Raw genomic sequence first — 26268 nt, 5'->3', positions numbered from 1 at the left:
ACACACACACACGCGCACACATACACACAAACACACAAGCACCCACACAATGCACGTATGGTTCATACACAACACACCCACACACACACACAAACACACACAATACACTTATGGTACACACACACACACACACACACACACACACACACACACACACACACACACAATACACATATGGTACATACACACAGACACACACACACTCTTTCTATCTATCTCTATTGCATGCTCTGTCTCTCTCTTTCACTTCCATGTTCCTCTCACTTGCTCATTCTTTCCACAGCGTCGTTGCACTCTCCCACCAGCTCAGGAGTCACACACCTATTTATTTCCACTCCACTCCTCTGCGTTTTTCCTCTCCTCTCCTCTCCCGCCGCTGGTGTCTACCTGAGCTCTTCATTCGCTTTGTTACTCACTTGGCAGAATCACAGACACAGCGTGTCTCAGGTGCTTTTTTCACTGTCTGTTTTCAATGTACCCTAAAGACTCTTGAGAAATTGGAGGGGATGAGGATTTTTGTGCCTGAATGTGTGTGTGTGTGTGTGTGTGTGTGTGTGTGTGTGTGTGTGTGTGTGTGTGTGTGTGTGTGTTACTGCATGAACTAATTGGATATGATGAGAAGGACTAAAAGAAAAAAAGTCTTAGATTGTTATAGAGCTTGTGCAAGAGATAGAGAGAGAGAGAGAAACATAGAGAGAGAGAGACATAGAGAGAGAGAGAGAGAAAAAGAGAGAGACAGAGTGTTATGGTCTATGAGCATTTTATGTGTATTTTTTTTATTCCGTCCTTTCATATTGAACATTCCCTCTGTTCTTGGTCGGGTAAGAGAGATGGAGAGAGTGCGGGGTTTCAAAGCAGGAGGGATGCGGGGCCCATGCTGTGTAGGGCGGCAGGAGGGCCTCTCTGAGCCCACAGCCAGCTCCAGCAGATAAAGACTTCTCAAAGGACGCCTTTGTCCAGCCAAACTTTTGGGCTTCACTCGGGGAAAAAACACTGAGACATGAAGAAGCGCCATCCATGGGAGAAATACTAATGTCAGGGTGGGGTAGGTGCTGGCTGTGTGTGTGTGTGTGTGTGTGTGTGTGTGTGTGTGTGTGTGTGTGTGTGTGTGTGTGTGTGTGTGTGTGTGTGTGTGTGTGTGTGTGTGTGTGTCTATGTTGATGGGTGTGGGTCTCGGTGTGAGAGGCACAGAGAGAGAGAGAGAGAGAGAGTGAAAAAAGACAGAGAGAGTTTCTTGAGAGAGAGAGAGAGAGTCACATCTCTTGTTGTGCCTTTGAGATCACATGTAAAACAAAGGTATTAACAAACAAAAGAGAACGACAACAACAGAAACACACAAAAATAATCCTAACACTGAGCCAGTCAACTAATCATCTTAAAACTAATTTGTTGACTTGTCCTTTAGCAGTACTTTCCAATGTAAAACTCTCTCCCTGTGATCGTCCTGTCATTGAAACCGAGGTAAGAAGTAGCCATCGATCCCTCCACTTATGCCTCCAGTTCATCTCCTGCTCTGTGAAGATGAGCTGCTTTGCTGCCATGTCCAGCTTGTTGTTCTGAGATCTCCTGAACTTGGACGTTCTGTGTTTCGATCCTCGATTGCCTTCGTCTTTTGGAGCTGAGCAGTCATGTCCCCCCACTCTCTGTGAAACTCTATTGTTGTCTTTATCTGGCTTCTGTCATCCCTCTTCTTCTCTTGTTCATATCTATTCTCTGTAAGCCTTCTTATCCCACCCCAGCCCACCATCGATGCCACACCCTAATCCTGAGCTCGTGGTATACAGTGCCCTGACTGGGATGACAGGGTTTTCCCGCTAAACAAATGTTCTTGCCGGTAAGTGTCCGTAGTAAATTAATTTTACCAGGTAAATTTCACATTTACACATCTGATTTAAATGGCAGTCTTTGTTACAAAGGTAAATATAGAATAAACCTAGGTTTATAAACAAAATGAGAAAAATAGAAAATAGTCTGTTTGACTATTTATGATTACAACATCAACAACTCAGACACATATATAGTATGATTACAAAACATGGGTATGACTTTTCAATTTTCAGTCATCATTTCATAGTGATCACTTGGCCACGGAGGTTATGTTTTCATTCTGGTTTCTTTGTCTGTGTGCAGGATTACCCAAAAATACCTCCCCACTCTCCATGATATTAGGTGGAAAGGTCCAGCATAGGCCACAGACTTACCTGTTCAATTCTGGAGTGGACCAGACTCTGGGAGGCTCCACGGTTTTAGTTTAATTTCCAGTGATGGTAACAATCGGGCTTTATTTCTGTGGAGTTCTGTGGGGTTCTCTGACTGATCTTTTAGCTCATTTTGGCGACACATTGACTGAGGAATTGTGGCCTTACCCGTGCTCTAGTATTGGTTGACCCTTTTCCAACAAGCACAATGCTGAGCAATACATTTTGTCTACTCCATTGCAATGTTCGCATTTATGGCATATGATTGGGTTAAGGTGACAGTGGTATCTATCTATCTATCTATCTATCTATCTATCTATCTATCTATCTATCTATCTATCTATCTATCTATCTATCTATCTATCTATCTATCTATCTATCTATCTATCTATCTATCTCTATCTAAATGTATATATATATTTTTGTACGTAAGCTCACCTTGTCTGCTGCTGGACTCGTGGTTTCTGAAGTATTGAATTTCAAAGGTATTGGTAGACTTACTGCTATCCAACGTTTTCAAGGTTGGATAGTTTCACTATATATTTTCCTGCGTGCTGTGAATAAGGAAATGATTTGTTTCAAAGTTGAATTGAAGTTTTGAGCCATAAAAAAGCTATCTTCAGACTGTCAAAACACAGCATCACACTGACATTCTGTCAAAAGGCTCTTGTCAAAATATAAAACTTTAGACTATACTCTTGTAGGACCTTTCTTTCCAGCAAGTATGTATAAAAACGGGGAATTGTACACTATTTGTGTGTGCGTGTGTGTTTCCTCGGAATATGCATTTGTTTGAATCAACTATTACTGTTAAATGTCTCCACACACTCTGTGTCTCAATGTGACACTGTCAATGTCACAATGCGTCTCACTCTGTGTCACACACACACACACACACACACACACACACACACACACACACTAGGGTTTATGTTAGCCAGCTACGGCTGGGAAAAGTGCTTTTTTCACTTGTAGTGTATTTATCCTTCAGAAAAAAATACAAACAGACAGAATGTCTGGTGGAAAATAATAAATATGGAAATAATAACATAAATAGGCTGACATTGCACAACATATAAAATATGTTTAAGACAAACATAAAGTTGCGGTTGCAAGTTGCTTTGAAATAGTGCTAATGTATTTAACATAATTTGATTTGGACTATTCCACACACACACACACACACACACACACACACACACACACACACACACACACACACACACACACACACACACACACATACAGGCAGAAAAAAATCCTCATCCCCTCGAATTTCTCAAGAGTCTTTGAGGTACATTGAAAACAGACAGTGAAAAAAAGCACCTGAAACACACTCTGTCTAAGAGTGAGGGTGAGGGGTTGTGATCTCATAGCAATGAACAGCAATATCATGCCTATTGTTAAGATCACGTCAGCCTGGCCGTAAAAACGTTACCGACCCACCGGCTATTCTCCTGACTCTCCCCATTCTGCTACTGCATTTGTGTAGTATTTTATTTTATTATTGTAGGCTATGGCCCATCATAGCCCATCATTCATTGGTGCTGACTATGTTTAATAAACTACATTGATGAAGTGTATTGTTAGTGTTTTACTACCATTTAAATGTAAAGGCAATTATATGGCTATTTTAAAGGTAGTTTTTTCAGTATATCTGATATTCTGGAATATTGACAGTTATTTTGTCTGGTCAAAAGAAGTCTTGTGTAACCTCTGACAGACACACACACACACACCGCAGCGTGCACACACTGCGCACTGCGCCTGCCCTGCCACGCACTGCGCACGCACACACACACACACACACACACACACACACACACACCTGTCTGCTGAGTGCATGATGAGTGGTAGAAAATGGCTCTCCCAGTAGGGAACTTGGTCTGATACAGGCCCTATACCAGCACTAGAGCATCATGATGTCACAGCATGGCCCTACTATATACCAGCACTAGAGCATCATGATGTCACAGCATAGCCTCAAAGACCTGGCATGTCAAACCACTGACACATCGCTGATGCTCCTACTGTCACAGCACAGAAACAGGTTAGATAGAGCAAACATATACACATGCACACATAATGTCAATTTATGCATAATATTCACACGCGTACATAATCACATGCCCACACACACACACACACAAGATTTTCTATTTTAAACCTATTGTTTTATCGATCTAAACATGCATGCATGAGACACTTTTGACATTTGCTTCCTAACAAACAGTATTCACACCATCATAATGCATTCTGGAGGGGATCCTTGTTCATTATTCTCACACTCACATAAGCCCTCAGTTTGTGTTAGTATTCATCATCACCCCTAATGCATGACTTACAGTAGGTGTTTTTGCAGACTCGGAGACATTTACTTCCTTAATTAAGAGAGCATGTGGGGCCCCACCTGGTTTGGAATTTGCCACGCTGGTTTTTTCGCCACATCAGCCAGAGACATCCCCCCCCCCCCCCCCCCAACACACACACCTCTGCGCCCACTCCCGCGTCTGTCATATAAATCTAATGTGTGAAGTAAGGATCATTTGATGGCATCATCTTTGCTGGGAATGGCTGGGCTCGGATGTCAGTCCCGCCCATCACACATGGGGAAGAGAACCCCAGTGCCCCCACACCCTTCTCTTCCTCCATGGCTGCTTTAATGCTGGGCCTCGCTCAATGCTATTGATCGGCAAGCCTTTTCTTCATCACGACGCGGTGTTTACACATCCTCCCAATTACACCACCGTTCGTCATAAATTTGCAGACGCGGCCAATGACGGCTCCGGGGGCGTCATATTTATTTCTCCTCTCTTTGACGGTGGCGCATTGATTAACACATTAGCGCCATAATTGAGTAGCCTGATCGATCGCCATGGGTCCCGGCCAGCAAGCCACAGGTGGTGGGAGATGAAGAGAGGGATGGACTTCCTTTCTGAAGGTACAGCTCCTGTATCTCTTCTACTTCTGAGGGAAATTGGGAGTGTGTGCCACCCCCTAACCCCAACCCCAAAGCTAATTGATGCGCTCTGAGCTGCCATAGCACTGATTTGTGTTATTCAAAGTGCAAAAATGGTATGTGTCAGGGGCTCAGCCTTGACTTTGTCCTGGAGAGTGTTTTCACACTCTCAATAGTGCATACATGGTCTTGTTAGCCTGACCCTGGAGCTGTCTGGGGTCTGGATCCCAGGCTTTGGCATGGGCAAGATGGAGGGATTGGCGGGGGCGGGTCGGATTGGTGGATTGGTGTCAGTTGGCACCGGGGCCAGATCTGTGGAGTGGACACAAATGCCTGTGTGGTGGTGGTGCTGGTGACGGTGGTGGTGCCGGTGGTGGTGGTGGTGCTGGTGACGGTGGTGGTGGTGCTGGTGGTGCTGGTGGTGGTGGTGGTGGTGCTGGTGGCCGGTGGTGGTGGTGCTGCTGGTGGCGGTGGTGGTGGTGGTGCTGGTGGCGGTGGTGGTGGTGCTGGTGTGGTGGTGGTGGTGGTGGTGGTGGTGGTGGTGGTGCTGGTGTGGTGGTGGTGCTGGTGGTGGCTGGTGGTGGTGGTGGTGCTGGTGGTGGTGGTGCTGGTGGTGGTGGTGACGGTGGTGGTGGTTGGTGGTGGTGGTGCTGGTGGTGGTGGTGGTGGTGCTGGTGACAGTGGTGGTGGTGCTGGTGGTGGTGCTGGTGGTGGTGGTGGTGGTGCTGGTGGTGGTGGTGAGGGAGGGACAACAGCAGCCGCACGTTGCTCTCCCGGTCCTGGTCCTCTTGGCTCAGCGCTTTAAGCCATCAGTCACCCCCGCTCACTGTGGGCGGCCAATTACCGGCTGTGCCGGGCTGGACACCCGCCGCTTTTATAGCTACCTTTCAATTAGGATACGACGCAGCCCTGCAATAACCCTGACATTCTACTGGGCCATGCACATGAGCACCTCAATTAAACAGGGCCAGCTAGAGCCGCCGCAATTAAACAATTAGGGCCCACGAGGGGGATACTCGGGCTGACCCTGGGGCCTCACAGACCAAACGCTCTCCCCCTTTTTGTCTGTCTGGCTCTGTGTATATACTGTAGCTAACTGTATACTGTGCTTTTTGTTCCTCTGATTTCCTTGTGCTCTAACTTTCTTTCAGTGATATGTCTGCACTTTCCTCATTTTCTACAGTACCTAGACAGATTTTACACTATGCTCACGTGGTTTTGCTGTGTTCTATATGATGTGTGCTGTTCATTCTTAACTGCTGTGAGGTATGTGCAGGTGCAGGGCGTGCTGCTCAGTCATGGTCAATCACCATGACACTTACTCACACAGAGCACCTTACCTTACTATGCACAGAGAATCACAGGCTCAGTCCCTGCCTCAGTCATTGTAAGCGCCTCATGATTAATCGCCCACTATGTGCATACTGTTTTTAGACTTGACTTAGATTTTGTGTTATTTAGTATAATTTGTATTTTAGTATATTATTTATCTTCTACTGTCCTTAATGCTTAGTTTTTTATATTATATATTTTTAATTACTAAAAAAAAAATCCAACAGTACAACAATGCAAGAATAATGTCAGAATAGACAGAATAGACACCAGCATAAAATAAATATGGACATATAAGAGAGTAGGCAAGGTAATATAAAAAAGAACTATACAAAAACTATATCTATATTTAAATATATATATAACTATATTAAGAAAAGGTATAAGTGTGGCCACAATCCGGCTGTGGGATGGAGGGAGGGGTTATGCATATGTGCTAATATAGCACGCAAACAGTGAGGCAGTAAGACAGTGGTAAAAAGTGGCTAGTGGACAGACAGTACCCAAACATGGAGGGGGTGGAGAGGCAGACAGACTATGCAGAGAAGTCTATCGCTCCTCTTCCCTTTAGTGAGGCATTGAACAGTTCAATAGCCCTAGGGACAAATGACTTCCTCAGTCTGTCTGTTGTGCAAGGCAGTGAGCGAAGTCCAGCTGATCAGGCTCTTCCGCTTTACAATAGTGCTGTGGAGTGGATGACATCATTGTCCAAAATGTTGATCAGTTTGTTCAGGGTCCTTTTGTCAGATATTGAAGTGATGCACTCCAGTTCAGTTCATATATATAAAATAATCCTCTTCAGAGTATCACAGAAGTACAATGATATTGTGACTTGTGATAAGAGTTTAAAGTAGCACTCCTCTTTTACTTTGACATACTGTAGCAAGCTGGCCCCCAAGAATATTGCCATATGCTATTTATTTGTATTCCGGTCTTACTTAAAACTACTCCAATTAACATTGTTTTTGTCCCCAATGAAAATTTACACTTGTCATCATCCAAAAATAGACCTTAGGTTGTTCTTAGACCAGAATTGTCCTTTAAGTATTTCTTGGTGGGGATGGCACAATTTAGAACCTACTACAGTATGTCCTATGAAGAGACATGAAATGACTTCCTGTGAGATTAAATGTCATGTGGAAGGGGCTTTGGTCACAATTCACAATGTGTGCTTGTCACTTTGTGTGTGTGTCTGTGTCTGTGCCAGAAAACTCTGGGTGTATATGTTTGTGTGCGATACCCATCTTTGTGAATTTACCGGAAAACCCAATTTAGCCACACTTCATGATTAGACCTCTGTCATGCTCCACAAATTAAGGCAAATCTGACTGCGGTCTCACGGGAAAAGTGTGCATGGATTTTCAAATGAGTTATTGTTTTTGTTTTTCGCTCCAGTCAGGCATGAAGTAGAATTCCACCAGGAGCGAACACATCTGCATCTGTCCACACAGGGTCACCATCGGCCTGCACGGTTGGCCGTCACCATGGCGATGACAGTTATTTTGGATGGCTATTGGAGCTGAGATAGTGACCTTCCTGACATTTGAGATAATTGTAAACAATTAGACAAATTTGTTATGATTAATCAGTCATGCAGATGAAGAATGCTTGTCTTAAAATAGTTTTTAATGGTTTTTAAACCTTTCGTAGCTTTGTTTGTTATTCTCTCCTTGTTATTTCTGTCTTATTTGTTATCACCGTGGAGGTGGTAGTTTGTGATGGCCCACTCAGCAGATAGAAAAGAATACAATAAAAAATGACAAGAGACCAAGAGGTCTAATATGGTCCCTCAAGCCCAGGCAGGTAGTAAAAGTGGGCTTTTTATTGCCGAATTTCATGACGTCTACAAAGTGAAATGTCCCATTTCATGTGTGAGTGTATAGAGAGCGCCCTCATCCAGAGTGAGTAAGACGGGGCCAGAACATGTAAATGATCCAATTATGCCGTCATATATAGAGGGAATCGTCGGGTGTTTCTGCTGGTGAGCTCTCCCTCACTGATCGAGCTGGTATTATTTTTATTTATTCATCGCCTTTCTTCTTTGATTCAGATTTTATTTTTAGTGTAAACGCAGGGTGCCGCGCAGATGAGCAGGTTTTTTAATACAAATCAAAGAGTTCAGCTCTGTCAGCCTGCTCCTTTTTGATGGCAGTTTTGCTCACACCCTGTCCCAGCATGCGCTCGGGGGATGGGCGGAACCAGAATGCTGACGAAAGTGTGCCATAGAAAGAACGCACTCTGACTGACTTGTGATTGTGTAGTTTGTTGTGTGTGTAGTGTGCTCTGTGCTCTGTGCTCTGTGTGTGTGTGTGTGTGTGTGTGTGTGTGTGTGTGTGTGTGTGTGTGTGTGTGTGTGTGTGTGAGAGAGAGGTTTTGAAGTTTTGACATGTGCTGTCTCTGTGTGTGTGTGTGTGAGAGAGAGAGAGAGAGAGAGAGAGAGAGAGAGAGATAAATGATTGTTTTGTCTCTGCATGTGTAAATGTGTGTGTGTGTGTGTGTGTGTGTGTGTGTGTGTGTGTGTGTGTGTGTGTGTGTGTGTGTGTGTGTATGTGTGTGTCAGCCCAGATCTTAGTCTCTTCGGGGTTTTGTGTTGTATGGTGTTGTTTCCCATGGGCACTGCTTTGCAGCCCCAGTGTCTTATTAGAAATCCTCTGTGTCTCTCCCAGAAGCCACCTCTCCCTCTGCCATCACAGACTCCAGCCCTCTACCCCACCACCGCGCTATTCATGACGGGTTCATGGCTTTCCCTGGGCATATTTTGATACCGGGTAGTGTTTAATCATGGGATTCCACCCCTGAAGAAGTGGGATTTCAGGGAAATGGTTTGAACCCCCACCCCCAACCCTCCTTTCCCTGCTTGCCATTCAGAAGAATAGATTTGGCTATGAAAGGGAAGGCTTAATTAGGACCAAACCAATATCGTATGATGGGGAACTTTTTACTAGCCAGCTAAAAGGTACAGACAATGCGTTTGGGAGAGTGAGATGAATATTACGGATGGATGATGGAGAAAATGAAAGAGGAATAGAGGACAGTGAGTGAACAAAGAAAGAGAGAGGGACAAAAGGTGGCATGGCCAGGGATGGAGAGAATCGGGGACAGACTGAGAGTTGTGGGGTGTGTGTGGGGGTGGTGGCCATGGCCTGGGATTGGCTAAGGTGCTGGCAGCAGAGGGAGAGCCCAGCCCAGCTGCTACCGAGGGCCACTGATTACTGCAAGCAACACATCCCCCATTTCCCATTTGGCTTTGATCTGCTCCCAGACAGCGGGGGTCCGCTAACAAAACAAGCCTCTAATGTGCTCCCCTGCTCCGCCAGCCGCTCCTATCTGCTCACGGCAGCCGAGCGCAGCGCGCACCCACCGCAGCAACCTCAGCCACAGGAACAATGCATAAGAAACAGCACCGCACCGCACCGTACTGCGACCTCCCTCTCCTCCCTCCCCTCTACGCTCCACTCTGGTCTGGGACCGTGTCCTCTCCTCCTCTCCCTCTTCTCCTTGTTCCTCCACTCCTCTCTTCTCTTACCTTCTTCCGCTCGTAAAGCCTCCAGCCTCCCCCTGGCCGTTCCTCTCCTCCGTCACCCATTTGGCTGCCCTGTGGCCCCCGGTCATTGTTGCGTTGGCCTCTTGTCTGTGCTGCGCTCGTCTCCTCTTCTTCTCCTCCTCCTACTCCCCTTCTTCTCCTTCTTCTTCTTCCCTCCCCTGTCCTGCCTGCGTTTGCATTTCGTTATCTGCCTCCATCCCTCTTGGCTTTACAGGGGATGCAGAGCGACCTCGTCCTCACCCCCCCCCCCCCAGCCCAGCCACAGAGACAGGGATGCTGGAGCGAGACGGTTCGGGTGAGCCGGAGCGTGCAAACCGGCTTACGTGGCCAGAGCTCACGCCAGCTCACTCGGGCTCACCGACACGGGGCCCAGCCGTGAGCCGCTCCCGCACTAATCTAAAATTCATGCAGTACAACACTCTCTTGCTTTTTCCTCTCTCTCTCTCTCTCTCTCTCTCTCACTCGCTCTCTCTTCCCCGCGTTTCTCTCTCTGGGGGCAGTGGCACCTTAATTAAATTTAACCCCCTCCTCCCCAACCTCACCATCAGGTGCGGCCAGACCCTCACGGGGCTCCTTCAGCAAACACAGTAATAAAGTATTTCATGAGGTATTAGAGGACTCCATGTTATGGAATTAGACTGCGTAATCACATTGTATGTGTATCTTTTGTGTGTGTGTGTGTGTGTGTGTGTGTGTGTGTGTGTGTGTGTGTGTGTGTTGTGCTGTGCTCTTACGGATGCGTATTTGGGTGTGCTTATGAGGCGTGCGCCTGGAGGAAATGCCGCAGCGTTGCATGCCATCCATCCTGAGCAGAGGATCAGGGCGAACCCCAGAGCTTACCTGTGGCTTTGTGCTGCAGCTTTAATATGGAACCAGCGCATCCCTACTGCTCTGAATCATAAAACACCACAAAGGACTGGACATCCGCCACTACCCTCTCAAGCTGTTCACATCAGGGAAAAAAGCAAAGCCAACGAATGACACTTACACCGCAGTATTTTTTCATTATTGTTTTTTGTTTTGGTAAGAAAGTGTTGCAATATTGTGTACCTGTTTCAATCATCCATGCTTCTTGCGTTGGATGTTTTGTCATGTAGAATTGTGAGTGGTTGTGTGCTACAGTTCAGTGTGCCACTTTGTCCTCTCATCTGACTTTGTCAATGTAATCGTGCCTGCATTTGCAGTGTGTCTGTCTGCCTATGTGCTTGTGTGTGCTTGTGTGCGTGTGTGTGTGTGTGTGTGTGTGTGTGTGTGTGTGTGTGTGTGCGTTAGCATATGGCAGTTGAATCCAGGAGCAGGGCAGCTCCAACTTCTCCTTGGGCTGACGCTGTTTTGAATGTGACAGCACATTGCCACCTACTGCTGTGACGATGCATTTGAAAGCGCGCGCCCATCAATAAATAATAAGGCGTGTGCTGCAACACTGAGAATAATCAGTCCCTGCGCCCTACTGCGCCACAAAAACAGAACATGAGCATACCCCCACCTCCACACTCACACTCATCATGTAAAGTTCTCACAGAGAGGCAGGCCGGTAGATGAGTCACACTTTATAAATTAGAGGTCACCAGTAGACTGCTTTACCCATACAGCATCCTGGGATTTTTGGGTGCACTTTTATTCTTTGCTACTGAGTCAAAGACATCTGGGGATTTTTCTCCTTGTAGTGCCTTTCGTGTGAGATTTTTGTTTGTGGTGGTTTTGGTTTGTTTTTGGCTTGGGTCCACCATGCTTCGATTCGATGCCGTGTGCCTGTTTAAAACTGAAAAAAAAAAAATATTCTATTACAAATCAGAGAATAAGAACCTTGCATGTGTCTTCCAGTGTTTGTGCATAGTGAGCATCACTGGTGATTTTTGCATTTATTAATTTACATTTATTAGTTTAGCTGATGCTTTTGTTCAAAGCGACTTACCAAAAAAAGAGAATAATCAAGGTGCAGTGGGAATAGGATACAATAGTGTAATAAAAAAAATACTACCTTGTATAAGAAATACAATGACAGTCCAGAGTCAAGTTAAGACAGAGACGTAGATAAGAGATTAAATGGATGTGAAGGGTGGCAGGTGAGCAGTCAAGTTGATGTTCACAGTGCAACACTGTTGAATGGCTGGCAGTATGTGTCTGTGTGTGTGTGTGTGTGTGTGTGTGTGTGTGTGTGTGTGTGTGTGTGTGTGTGTGTGTGTGACTGTGTGTGTGTGTGTGTGTGTGTGTGTGTGTGTGTGCCTGCGTGTGCCTGTGTGCGTGTGTGTCTACATGTCCATGGGTGTGTGTGTGAGGTAGGGCAGTTTTTGGTGAAGGTCATACCCTTTTGCCCTGTTGGCAAGAGCTTCTTAATACATGCAAGCTTTCTCTTATTCATTGTTCTCTCTCTCTCTCTCTCTCTCTCTCTCTCTTTTTTCCTCCCTTCATTAACCCATTTACTTCTGAAATGCCTGCTAAAAACGCCTATAGAATGGCATTCTAGACTAAATAACCTTATTTCCTGAGGGTTTTCTGAAAACATACTAAAAATTGTCAACGTCTACCAAAATTTTATATCTAAGCCTCTGTAGCACCTAGAAACATGAAATAAAAAGCATGTTGCGCTACACAGCATCCAGCGGGGGGGTCAATGTTGCGCTACGCAGCATCCAGCGGGAGGGTCAATGTTGCGTCATGCAGCATCCAGCGCGAATGGGTTAAATTGGAGCAGTAAGAGGATATTAGCTCGTTTTGCAGTGTAGTGTAATGGAGAGGTGGATTTCCCTCCTGGCCACACCCCCACAACCTGCTTTCTTCCTCTCCATCGCCAGGTCACCTCGTCTCCCGGGGCAACGAGTGATGGCTACATTCTGTCTAAGGGACTCACCGCTGCTCCTGCTCCTGCTGCGGCTGCCACCCCCCCCAGACCCCCAGGGGGTCTGTCCACCACTGTCCGCCCCAGTATTTAGACTCAGATAATGGGGCATACTTCAGGAAGTGCTGCTCTCTTAAAAAATCCCTGGCCCTGATCTGTCCCCTGAGAGAGTGTGACCTCTTCCTCCCACATGGACCTGAGGACCTGATCCCATGCTAAGCTCTTTTGGAGGGCTGATGACGCTCTTCTCCTCATGGCCTACCTACCTGTCTTCTGGGGATGTTTAGCACACAGCTTAATGTCAGAATTAGCTTTTTTTTTTTAAACCTTCTTTTTTGTGCCTCATTACAACATGGCAGGGTTGGTCTCAGCACCCAAGTTAGCTCTATGCTAACACCATAGTTAGTGTGTGTGTGTGAGTGTGTGTGTATATCCATTCAGTGTTGAGCATATGTGGTTCTTCACACCTGGACCCAGTCAGTAGCTTTGCAGGTAACAAGCATGCTGTTAGTCGACTGAGGGTTTAATTGGGTCATCCCAACCCAGCAGTTCCTCCGGAGCCGGGGGCCGCTGCCCTTTATATAATTTATCTGTGTATTATGCTGGGTCAAAGAGGCAATTAAAACGCCGGGGCTTTGACCCAGATTGCTGCAGGAGGTGAGATGTGGGTACTGCTGCCCCCTGTCTGTGGGCCCCCTCTCACCCAGGGTCATTAGCGAACGTCAGCTTTATTGTAGGGAGCGGCACAGCTCCCCTGCAGTTGTGTGTGTGTGTGTGTGTGTGTGTGTGTGTGTGTGTGTGTGTGTGTGTGTGTGTGTTGGGACTTCTTATGATGCTCACAGCTGGGCTACCACTCATCTCATATTCACACCATGCTGAGCGAACGCCAGTCTTTCTTGCCACCACTGGAATGCCAAGTGTTGAATTAGTGATGGCCGCCCAGTGACGCCAAGCCTCACCATGTCCCCGTCACTCTCCGTTCGAGTTCACTTTTCAACTGGACGTTGTGCCAGCAGGGGAAAAGCTATGCCATCCCTATGTCCTGTGTTTCAGCAAGCTGCACGTTTCAAAGGTAGATTGATAGAGTCGTTGTCATATCAGTTAAAGTGAGTAATTATATACATTTTTGGAGAAATGTGTATAAGCTGTGAGCAAGTGGTAAGACTGTTCTGTGGATCAGTGTGTTGCTTTCACCAAGTGAAGTTCTTTCTGTTTCCTAGCAACCTTTCTGTGTATGTTGCTCCGGGACTTCACAATGATCCCTGTTGGGAGTACGGCATTCAGCACATTAGTTTTGTGATTTTTGGTCATAAAATGTCCATCATGCTTTTAAGTTTTGGCTCCCATATTTCACATTTTCTGACTTGTGCAATTCAATTTGGGCCATTAAGGGAACAAGAGTATGCCCAATCGCTCTCTCCTAACACCACAGTTATGAACACACACACAAAAAAAAGTGCACAATGAATGAAAGAAATATTCTGCAAGTATCTGCATACTCACAGAGAAAAGAAAGCAAAATGGGGGCATATAAGGATGCAGTGATCAATCCAGTCTTATTCCTAAATGCCTGTATGTTGTCCATTACATCTCAGTGCTTGGTACAAATGCAACCGGACTCTTTGATCAGTCAAGGTTTGCTCACGTGCTGCTTTCAACTTCATCAATTATGAAGCCCCCACTGTTTGCCACATAGACTGTAGGTTTGCCATGTATCTAAAGCATGGCCCTTGAATGCCTCTCTCCATGGCCACTGCAGAGCTTTTGATGGCTAAATAGAGATGGAGAAGCTGTGACACAATACACTTTACCTGGCCACAGAGATTAATACCGCAAACCAGACCATGCAATCAGTTTTATTGAGATATTTTCGAGGGTCGTGTCACATGTAGAACTGTGACATGTGGCATCTCTTTGTGTTTTACAATAATTATCTATATATATAATATACACTACGCCGAATATCCCTGTCTTTCTGTGAGTATAGTGTAATTATCTCAGTGCTTGATACAAACGCAACCGGACTCTTTGCTGATCAGTCAAGGTTTGCTCACATGCTGCTTTTAACTTCAGCAATTATGAAGCCCCCACTGTTTGCCACATAGACTGTAGGTTTGCCATACATGATGTATTATATTATTTTACATTAACAAAATGTAGGAAAATAGAACAGACTGAAAATAAAGTAGGCACTGATCTTTAAAATCCTGTGTCCTGTAGCCTAAATGTTGTCAGTCATTCTTAATATTCGCAATTGGTGCACTGGCATGTTTAACTGTTAGCTGCAGTGTAATGTTAGATTATGTGTAAGTTACAGAACTGACTGTGCGCCCAAATTTTTGTCTGTGCTCCTAAATTGTTTAACTTGGGCGCACAAGTGCTCCTGGAATTTTTTTTTAGTGTAGAGCCCTGTTTGTTTGATGATGGTAAACGCACACCTTGTGAGGTGCTCACGATGGTAAATAAGACTTGAATTAGAAGAATTAGATTTAGTGTAGAGCCCTGGACATACGTTCGAATTTAGGCCGGACATATGGATTTTAAAATAAAAAAAAGCCCTGTCCCGCGCAGCCTCAAGCCGGACGCTCATTTGTTCTCCTTTTTGGAATTGCGCTTGGCATCTAAAATCTTTGCTCGGACGCAGCATCATTTCAAACTATGGACGCGAAGACTGCTGGTCAAATTATGTGCAGTGCTTCGCAATCAGGAGAAAATACTGTATATGTTAAGTTGATCTGTTTGCATCTTTCCAGCGTGTGTTGCTGGCCTAGCCTAGGGAAGAAAATATCTGTCTAAGTTATAATAGCCTACCTGTAATATCTGCCAGCAGCTTGCTTGCTAGCGTTTCCCAGTAGGCTAGGCCTACTTCGCAAAAGTTGTGAAATATAACCGCATATTTTTTGAATGTCGGCGACTGCTACATAAAAAAAAAAACGTGCGTTCATAATAGGTGCGTGTTTGAGATGAAACCAGCAGTTTTCAGCAGGATCATGCGAGGAGGACCTGTCTCTTAATTAATTTAAAACAAGTCAATGGTTTTACAATGTTTCAGTCAAGCTTTGGTTGGTTTAGATAACTGGTATGCAAAATGTAAAGTAGTGGATTAACTTTAATTTGCTGTGCTGCATAGTGGACAATAGATGCACATAGTAAATTATATAAAGTAGGCTTATTAAAATATGTAAATAGCTTAGTCTAACTTTGAAAAAAAAAAATATCGAAGGGAATCCAGTCCAGTGCACATGTCTTTGGCAAGTAGCCCTAGGCTACTACAGACACAGGTGAAGTCAGCCTCAGCAGTAAGCAAAACCAAATATGTATACACAATTATTTTTCTTTCGCCAAAATATATTTGGTAACTTCTGTAGACATCCAAAATGGGGTGGGGGTTAAAATTAGTAGGAAAAAAAAAACTATTGCATAAACAGTCATATATATCTTTTTGAAAAGGTCTTAAAAGGTCTTAAAAGTCTTTAAATTTGCACTTGGAAAATGTGCAGATACCCTGAGAAAGACATTTGGTTAGCTAGCTCATTTAAAATATCCTAAACTTTTTTTGACCCTGCCTCTTAAAAAAATCGGAATCGAGAATCGTTAGGAACCGGAATCGAAATAAGAAATCGCAATTGGTATCGGAATCGTTCAAATTCAAACGATACCCAACCCTAATATTTATTAAATCATGTAGTACTGATTTTTTCTGAAAGTTTGTCTGATGAAGGAAATGTCAGCTTTCAACTTAATGTATAGATAATAGTACCTATTAAAAGTATCCCCCTCCCCCCTTGGATATTTTCACTTTTATTGCTTTTATAAATTGAATCAATTTAATCAGGCTTTTAACAATAATTTCAAACGGCCCCTCTTTAATATCAAAGTAAAAGCAGATTTCTAAAAAGTAATGTTAATTATTTGAAAATATATAATGCAAAATAAGTAATTGCATAAATATTCTCCCCCTTCACGTCGGCATTGAGTTTGCGTGGATAGGTCTCAATTAGAATTGCTCATCTGGATACTGCAATTTTATCCCATTTTTCTTTGCAAAACTGCTCAAGCTCTGCCAGGTTGGAAGGGGATCGTGAAAGCCCCTTTTAAGACCACCTACTTTTCTATAGGTTGAGGTGTGGGCTTCGACTCGGCCATTCCAGAACATCCTTGTTGTCTTTAAACCATTTCTGTGTAGTTTTTGCTGTAGGCTTCGGCTCATTGTCCTGCTGGAGAGTAAATCTTCTCCCAAGTCGTAGTTCTTGTGCAGACTGAATCAGATTGTCCTCCAGGATTTCCATATATTTTGCTGAATTAATTTTATTTTTACCATCATCAGCCTTTCAGGGCCTGCTGTCGAGAAGTATCCCCACACCATGTTTCAAATTAGGGGTTGTGCGTTTTTGGTGATGTGCAGTGTTTGGTGTCTGCCAAAAATAGCATCTAATCTGATGGCCATAAACCTCAATTTTGGTCTCATCAGGCCAATGGACCTTCTTCCATTTGACCTTGGAGTCTCCCACATGTCTATGGGTGAACTTTAGTTGCAATTTAATAAGAGCTTTACCACTCACCAATACAGCTTTGACTGGTGAAGAAATCGGGCTATAGTTTCTCTTATCTCAGCTGCTGAAGCTTTTAACTTCTTCAGAGTTGTCATAGGTGCCTTGGTGGCCTCCCCCACCATTATTCTTCTTGAACGGTCACTCAGTTTGTGGTGACGGCCTGCTCTAGGCAGATTTGCACATTTGCCATATTCCTTACATTCCTAAATGATGGATTTCACTGAACTCCAGATGTCCAGTAACTTGAACATTCTTTGCCATATCCATCCCCTCACTTATGCTTGTCAATAACCTTTTCTTTGAGATTGGATTTTTTTCTTTTGTCTTTTTTGGAATATAGCCAGAAGTATTGATTGACCAGTGACTGGACCTTCCAGACGCAGGTGTCTTTATATTACTATACTATACACATTCACTGCACTCATTTCTCTAATTGTGAGACTATTAGCACCAATTCGCTGGACCGCTGTTGATTTAGATCAGTTATTTGAATATTGACAGTTATGTGAATATTTATGCAATCGTTATTTTGCATTTTATATTTCGTATTAAGTAACATTATTTTGTAGAAATTTTCTTTCACTTTGACATTAAAGAGGGGATTTTTGTAAATTATTGTAAAAAAGGCCAAATCAAATTGACAAAGATTCCATTTATTAAAGCAATAAAAGGGAAAATATCCAAGGGCCACTGAATTGTCATTTATATAATATTATTGTTGTTTTTTTAATTGGGAAGATAACAGTCACCAAAAGATGGGAGGAAATTGTATTATACTTAAATCTGTTTAAATATCATAGAAATGTACAAATATAGCTTATACATATTAGCCACATTTCTAACTGGAATAACTCTCCTTCGTTGTTGTATTCATCACCTCATCCTTGAAGTCATCCAGCTGCTCTTAAGTGTCCCCTTCACCTGGACTGTCTTTGTCCTCAGAGGAGCATGGCCAACTGATAAGAGAGTGTGTGCTGAATGTGTGCAGAGGTGTGATGAGATGTGGCACAGTGGTGAGTAGGGGGCCAAAGAGGTCAAGTGTGTGTCTGTGTGTGTGTCTGTGTGTGTGTGTGTGTGTGTGTGTGTGTGTGTGTGTGTGTGTGTGTGTGTGTGTGTGTGTGTGTGTTTGTGTGTGTGTGTGTGTCTGTCGCTCTGTGTGTGTGTTTGTGTGTGTGTGTGTGTGTGTGTTTCCCTCTACACAGAGCTCAGCATGTCCTCGTGTGTCCTCAATGCTCTTCATGCACTAAGCGCATGGCAGAGAGAGAGTGGGAATGAAAATCAAACACGCCTCAGTGCAAACAATGACAACCCCCATTCACACAGCTACTGTTATACTGAATTTAGATAAAACATGTATGAAATTATATGACTGAACCCAATTCTATTTGTCAGCATGTTTTTTTATATTTATTTATGTATTTATTTATTTATTACTATTTTCTTTTATTAATACCGTCTTTGACACACATTAGTTCAAATCTGCTCAGACTATGTAACACAACCATTGTTATTTATTTATTTCTGGCTTGGTACTGCTGTCAAACTTACAATCACAACTTCACAATTTTCTTATTTGTCTTTGTATTTTGGTTGCGAGTTTTGTGTACATGTCATTTGCCTCATAAAATAAATAGAGACATTTAGCTATGCACAGTCCTGCAACAATGCTGGATACCAGGACAGGGGAACAAATAATTTACACAGAGGAAAGTTCCAAACTAAGTACGAAAGTGACCTCTTCCCCATGCTACTTTGGGTGGAGGCATCTGCACCACCACATTTGTGCCACAAATAATTCATGAGTCACAACTGTCTGGACAAGATTAATTTGGGACAGCATTTAATTTATTCCTTTAATCAATCAAGCCAATTAGGAGCTCAGGGGGAGCCTACACAGGTACGCTGTTGACAAGATAGCTCCCAACTAATATTGAAGGTGGAGGGATTCAAGGGATGTGAATTGCAAGAAAAAAAAAAACTTTGGTCACTGTAACTTTCACACACACACACACACACACACACACACACACACACACACACACACACATACACACACACACATACAGTACACACACACACACACACACACACACACACACACACACACATATATGTGTGGTGTGTCCAGGGCAAGGCTCGAGGACAGGCATCAGATCAAACAGGTCTGCGCGTGCTCTCTGAAGCTTCCCCCCCGGCGTTGGGTTGAGATGGGCTGGGTGTGGTGTTGGGTTGAGATGGGCTGGGTGTGGTGTTGGGGGGAGATGGGCTGGGTGTGGTGTTGGGGGAGATGGGCTGGGTGTGGTGTTGGGTTGAGATGGGCTGGGTGTGGTGTTGGGGGGAGATGGGCTGGGTGTGGTGTTGGGTTGAGATGGGCTGGGTGTGGTGTTGGGTGGGTGTTGGGGGGGAGATGGGCTGGGTGTGGTGTTGGGGGAGATGGGCTGGGTGTGGTGTTGGGGGGAGATGGGCTGGGTGTGGTGTTGGGGGAGATGGGCTGGGTGTGGTGTTGGGTTCAGATGGGCTGGGTGTGGTGTTGGGTTGAGATGGGCTGGGTGTGGTGTTGGGGAGATGGGCTGGGTGTGGTGTTGGGGGGAGATGGGCTGGGTGTGGTGTTGGGTTGAGATGGGCTGGGTGTGGTGTTGGGGAGATGGGCTGGGTGTGAGGTGTGTGGGGGGAGATGGGCTGGGTGTGGTGTTGGGTTCAGATGGGCTGGGTGTGGTGTTGGGTTGAGATGGGCTGGGTGTGGTGTTGGGGGAGATGGGCTGGGTGTGGTGTTGGGTTCAGATGGGCTGGGTGTGGTGTTGGGGGAGATGGGCTGGGTGTGGTGTTGGGGAGATGGGCTGGGTGTGGTGTTGGGTTCAGATGGGCTGGGTGTGGTGTTGGGTTCAGATGGGCTGGGTGTGGTGTTGGGTTCAGATGGGCTGGGTGTGGTGTTGGGTTGAGATGGGCTGGGTGTGGTGTTGGGTTGAGATGGGCTGGGGTGGTGTGGTGTTGTGGGTTGGGAGATGGGCTGGGTGTGGTGTTGGGTTGAGATGGGCTGGGTGTGGTGTTGGGTTCAGATGGCTGGGTTGGGGGAGCCAGGTGTTGGGTGTGGTGTTGGGGGAGATGGGAGCCCAGTTCCACAGGAGGGAATGGGGCCTGGAGTGCTCCACAGTTACAGTTCCACGCTCTGCTCCACATCTCCTACCGCTCGTCCCCAACTGCCCGCCACCGGCCACCACCTCTCCTCCGGGGGGGATGCCCATTACAGCCAGTTAAAACCACTCTTCTTCACTCATTCTGTCCTCTCTCTGTCTCTCTCTCTCTCTCGTTCCCTCTCTCTGTGATCTTCTGTCTCTTGTTCTCCCTCATGCTCTCATTTTGTTCTCTCTCTCTCTCTCGCTCTCTCTCTCTCTCTCTCTCAGTCTACAGTCTCTTCCTCAGTGGCGCTCCCTCTCTCTTTGCCTGGGACACGGTGTGGTGGTTCCCTGGTGAGACATGGCCGCTCTGCAGCCCGTGGTGTCCCTCAGCACTGTCACTCCTCTTCATCATTTATCACTGGGGATGTCATCCCTTCCTTTCTCTCACTCTCTTCACTTTTCTACTATTCCTCTGTTACATGCCCCTTCCCCTATGTGCTCTAACTCACACACACACACACACACACACTCACACATACACAGACACAGACACACACACACACACACACTCACTCAAGCATCCTCTGGGATTGCTGGTGCTGCGACTCCAAAGAGGCTGTGACACAGACGAGCCGCCTGGTGGGACGAGGTGCTTGAGTTGCCGTCCCTGGCAGGTCGGCCGTTAGAAATGCAGAGAAAGAAATAGTCATGCAGAAACAAAAATCCCTCTCACCCCTTCATCATTTTTTTTACTCTCTTTGTCTTTTTTATGTCCTGGAAGTTTGCTTAGATGAAATTTCTGTTGCCACCCACGCGCTCTGGAGGGCCTGCAGGCTGCAGCGTTTATCTGCTGCGGGTAGAGGTGGCTCTGGGCACCAGGGTGCCAGGACTCTGCTCTCTGCACACAACGCTTGTGTGTGTGTGTGTGTGTGTGTGTGTGTGTGTGTGTGTGTGTGTGTGCCTCCGCACACATGGTAGGATTTGGGTGGACTCGCCTGTGAGCTGCAAAGTTTGATCAGCTAAGCAGCGGGAACTGCATCACCCACTGAGAGGGTTGGATGAAAGAGAAAGATGGAGAGAGAGAGAGAGAGTTAATTCCTACTCAGTTAGCCAGTTTTAATTCTAATCCGTTCCCCTCTCTCCCTACCTTCCTCTCTTTTTGAACCCCGCAGGAAGTGGTTAAAATAGAGGGCACATTTAGTTGCGCCACTGCTTATTAATTCCTCCAGAACATGGCTTTACAAACATAATTCCGTGTTGCCAAATCTGGAGTGCAGAATGAGACACGCTCTCACTCTCTCTCTCTAACATGTGGGTGGGTTTGATTAGAAAAAAGACCTGTAGTAGCTTGACAGAAGAGATGATTAATTTATCCTTGCCTAGCCTGGTCTCTCGGACGCTCCAAACTGGACTCTTCACAGTCTCCTAATCCTTGATGACTGGCGTAGAGAGCTCTCTGAAAAGGTGGATCCACAGGTCTGCACCACGCTAATCTGGTTAGCGCGTCTGCATGTCTGTCTTTATTACGGCCTGCCAGAGGAAGACACTGCGTGCTGGAGCTGGGGTTTCTACTCTCTTTTGTCATCTGGCATGAATGGGGATGTGCAGTCCTTTTTTAATGCTTGCAATGACTCAGTGGAGCAGTGTGTGTGTGTGTGTGTTTCATGTTGTAATCCTTATCATTTTTGTCTGTCCATTCCTACCGCTTTATCCTCTTTTTGTTTATGACATATTTTCTCCTATGTTTATGACATATTTTCTCTCTACTACTACAAACCCCCCCTCTCTCTTTCTCTCTCAGAATGAGGAATTCCTGCATTCTATTCTGTCCCCTTCCTGCCTCCTGTTCTGAGCGTAATTCACAGCTCGTAGGATACTACGAGTTCCTCGTAGTGCTCTACCAATAGGATTTCCCCATTTCCATGACACAGTTCCTCTGTTGATACTGTCGATGTGCTTGGCAACAGCCATTGTGAAGCGATGACCCAGTTTTTAGTTTTTTTTTTTTTTTTTTTTTTGCGCAGCACTACAAACACAAACACTACAAACGCACCCAAGCCTTAGGCCAAGTCTAAATTTAACGCTGTAGCACATGCTTTTCATTCTCGTAGCCACGCATCTGTGGTGTGTGGTGGGGCTTCCATCACCGAACTGGCTCAGCCTTATGTCTGATGACTGCAGCTCACCAGGCTAGCTCAACAGCACAACAATCACTCAATGTCCATGCAGTTGTTTGGGAAGAGTTGAACTCCCTTTAAAAAATCAGGCTGTTTTTGCAACCCCCCATGCCCCCCTCCCACCCCACCTTCCCGCCCCCTCCGATGCACCCAATTTCCTTCAAGGCTCTTAGATCCCCCTCTCCTCTCTCCTTCTCCCCCTCCTCCACTTCCCAATCCCTCTCTTCACCACAGGGTTGCCTTTGGCCTGGAGGATAGAGAGGAGTCAAAGAGAGGTTGAGAAGGAGAATCACTCGGAGAGCACATACACCTCAGCCGCCTTGCAATACTCACAGTTAGTACAGAAATGGAGAAACGTGACTGACACTTGTGTTTATAGACAGATAATTTGTCTATAAATGCAACATTTTTAAATAAAAAAAAAGCAAAAAGGGTGCTAGAGAAAAATACCATGTTTCCTTTCTGAGCATAAAACAACTACACCAAAAAGCCACACATTCTCTCCATCCCAAGGTATTTGCCATTTGTTTCTGTGGCAACAGCTCTGCGGATGTAGTTATGCAAAGCTAGCTTTTTCCTCTTTTCCCCCTGCGGAAATCGACGGACTCATTCACACTTTACAAGAGTAATTGCTTTTAAGTGATCTGAGTAGACATGCTCTTAGATGCTGCCGTGTTTCTGAGTGGTTTTGTGTGAAATGAGCATGAATTGAGAAAGAGCTGTTATAAAATTGACAAAATGACAGCCATTCTTAAAAGCTCAAGATTCTGGCACGGGTCACCAGAGCTTTTTCTCCTTAGCAAAATGGCCCCTGGAACAGGCAGAGGGGCAGTGTGAGGACATGAGACATCCCTCGACTTTACACACACACACACACACACACACACAAACACACACACACAGATACAATCCTGCAAAGTGCAGTGTATTTTTTGATCTGACATGCTGCCCTGTGTGATAAATGACACCTGTGAATATAAAATATAATCTGATAATATTGTATGATAGAATGCAGTATTAAACATTCTCATGTCATAGCCTACAATATGGCATATAGTATGATCATATGTAAGTGTCCACATGCTTTCATCTGCATCTGGAAATCATTTAAAAGTGGACAGAAGATGTACATGTGAATTGTGTAGGCTGACAACATGCCCTGGCTAAATTATAACTCTGCTTGTGTCGGCTACATCCCTGGTGCGCCGCGCTGAAAGCTGCAGGTGGAATGCTCTCCCCATGGTGCCACCAGAAAAGGCCCTTTAAATGCTTGGGAACACTTTCTAAGCCATTTACTTAAGAGCTCCGGTGTGCAAACCAGCAGCCACTGTTCCACAAATAACCCCAGTAATAACCGTGATAAGATCCCCCTCTCATTCAACTTTTTCTGTCCGTCCTTGTTATGCTGTCTGTCATGTTTTGACTCCTAAAAATGCTACATGTTACGTTCTTTTTTGTTTGACTGGCACTTTTGGGATAGAGGAGTCTACACCGCAACCTGTCTGTGTTTCAGAATATTCAGGCATTTTTGGGTCCTTGGTTGAACACTGAATTGTTCACAGACAGGCTGAAGTAGATCAAATAAAGCCTTGGTCAGTAAGTGAATCATTTCAAATGGAGCCCAACTTCACGGCACGTCTAAAGGCTGGTTTGGCAGGTAATGCTGCGTTCTGAGTTGTGTGCGGATGATTAGTGGATAAATGTTCCCTCTCCAGCAGCTGGGCGTCTTTGGAATGCTGCAGGGGCGCTGTATCTCCGCGGTAGTTCAGAGGGCCCCTAGCGGCCCCTCTGGTCCACCTCTCGCAACCCATCGCACCCCCAAGGAACTGCAAATGCTAACAAGATAATGCCATCAAAAGGCCAGCTGTAAGACAACTAGCGTGGCAGGACTCGGCTGTGCCCGAGCCTCAGATGTTCCAGAGGAGTCATCTTACAGCTGCCTCCATCCACCTGAGCTGCGCAAAATACCTCCCATTTGATGTGCATATCAAAGCCAGACCTGGCAAATGTTAAATGGGAGGACCCTCTATGGCCTGGTGGGGGTCTTGGTTAAAACATAAAATAGCAGATGAGAAGCAATGAGATCACGCTGATGTTTGTTTTTTTTTTTTATTTATTTATTTATAAGGGACTTGTGTAGCAACCAGCATTGCCAGTTGTCTGATTGGCTACTGCCATGGCAGTGATTGACACTGGTGCCATCAGATGATGGGCAGTAAAGCTCTGGAAAGGTTTGTATCTAATGGTCTCCCAAACATTTGCTTTTATTAAACCTACACGGGGGTATTCCAGGAATCACTATATTGTGTGAAACTTTAGTCGATGTTATATGAGGCAGGCACAAAATTTAAATTAAAGAATTTGTTTTGTATGTTTCTATTTATTTTCTATTTCTATTTTGTTTCCTTGTATAGTTATTTAGTTTGACTTTTTGTGTCTCTCTGTAAACACAGTCACATTGGTGCTGGTCAAAAAAATGAGAAACTGTTTTGGTCATCAGCAAAGAGCAAGGATCTGGAAGGGTTTTATTTGACATATATGATATTTAACTTTTTAGATACACATTCGTAAAGACACAGACAAACCTATACCAACTAAGACACTAAACATATGTTAGAATTTCTTACATTTAAAATATATTTAATATAATAATTATAATAATAATAATAATAATAATACATTTAATAGAATATATAGTACTTTTCAAGACACTCAGAGTCTTTAGACACTTTAGAAAACTTAGGCGCTTTAGAAAATAGATGATAAGCACAGACTGATTAGGATGATATTCTTGGATGAAGTTCTTGTGTAAAGAGAGATTTTTTGTCGGCTGTGTGTGTCAACTTTAAAACTTGCATAGCCCTTTCCTTCTTTTATTGTATTTGTATTTTTCTTATATATTTGGTATGAAAGGCTGGACCACTATTCTGATGTGCTTAGTACCCTGTGGATTATTTAGTCTGTCAGAAAGACTCGTGCCAGGAGATGGGTGAAAATTTAACAATCTAATTCTTGAAGGAGTGGTGGACTTGTGTGTGTCGTGTACAGTGGATTGCATAAGTATTTACTCCCATGCTAAAGTTGACTAAAAAGAGGAATAAAACATCATCTTTTGGAAATGGATCTTAATGCTTCAATTTAAAAAAAATGAGGAAAACTTCTACCTTTAAGAACACCAATTTTCTTTGTGAATGAATAATGTATCGTAAATAAATAAATGTTATACATAAAAACAGGGTGCATAAGAATACACCCCCCTATGTTAAATTCCCACAGAGGCAGGCAGATTTTTTATTTTTGAAGGCCAGTTATTTCATGGATCCAGGATACTATGCATCCTGATAAAGTTCCCTTGGCCTTTGGAATTAAAATAGCCCCACATCATCACATATCCTTCACCATACCTAGAGATTGACATGGGGTACTTTCCACAAGATGCTAATCAAACCAGCTATTAGGCTAACTGAAATAAAACATTGCCACTCAGCAACCGCTCTGTTTTCTGGGGCCAATAGACAGGTTCTGAGATTCCAAAGGAGGCTACTTGAAT

At 44.7% G+C, this 26268-nt stretch overlaps 1 protein-coding gene across 1 annotated transcript; it reads right to left on the bottom strand.

Moving 5' to 3' along the window:
- Positions 1-19934: 19934 nt before the first annotated feature.
- On the bottom strand, positions 19935-20950 carry LOC125300108 (extensin-like). Its single transcript, XM_048251720.1, has 2 exons — positions 20867-20950; positions 19935-20432 (listed from the first exon to the last, which is right to left on the bottom strand). The coding sequence occupies exons 1-2, from the start codon at positions 20948-20950 to the stop codon at positions 19935-19937; spliced, it is 582 nt and encodes a 193-aa protein (XP_048107677.1).
- Positions 20951-26268: the final 5318 nt, after the last annotated feature.

This window comes from Alosa alosa, chromosome 1 (assembly GCF_017589495.1).
Source record: "Alosa alosa isolate M-15738 ecotype Scorff River chromosome 1, AALO_Geno_1.1, whole genome shotgun sequence".
NCBI classification, from domain to species: Eukaryota; Metazoa; Chordata; class Actinopteri; order Clupeiformes; family Clupeidae; genus Alosa; species Alosa alosa.
The sequence above is the reverse complement of the archived record's forward strand: the minus strand, read 5'-3'. Positions and strand labels throughout refer to the sequence as shown.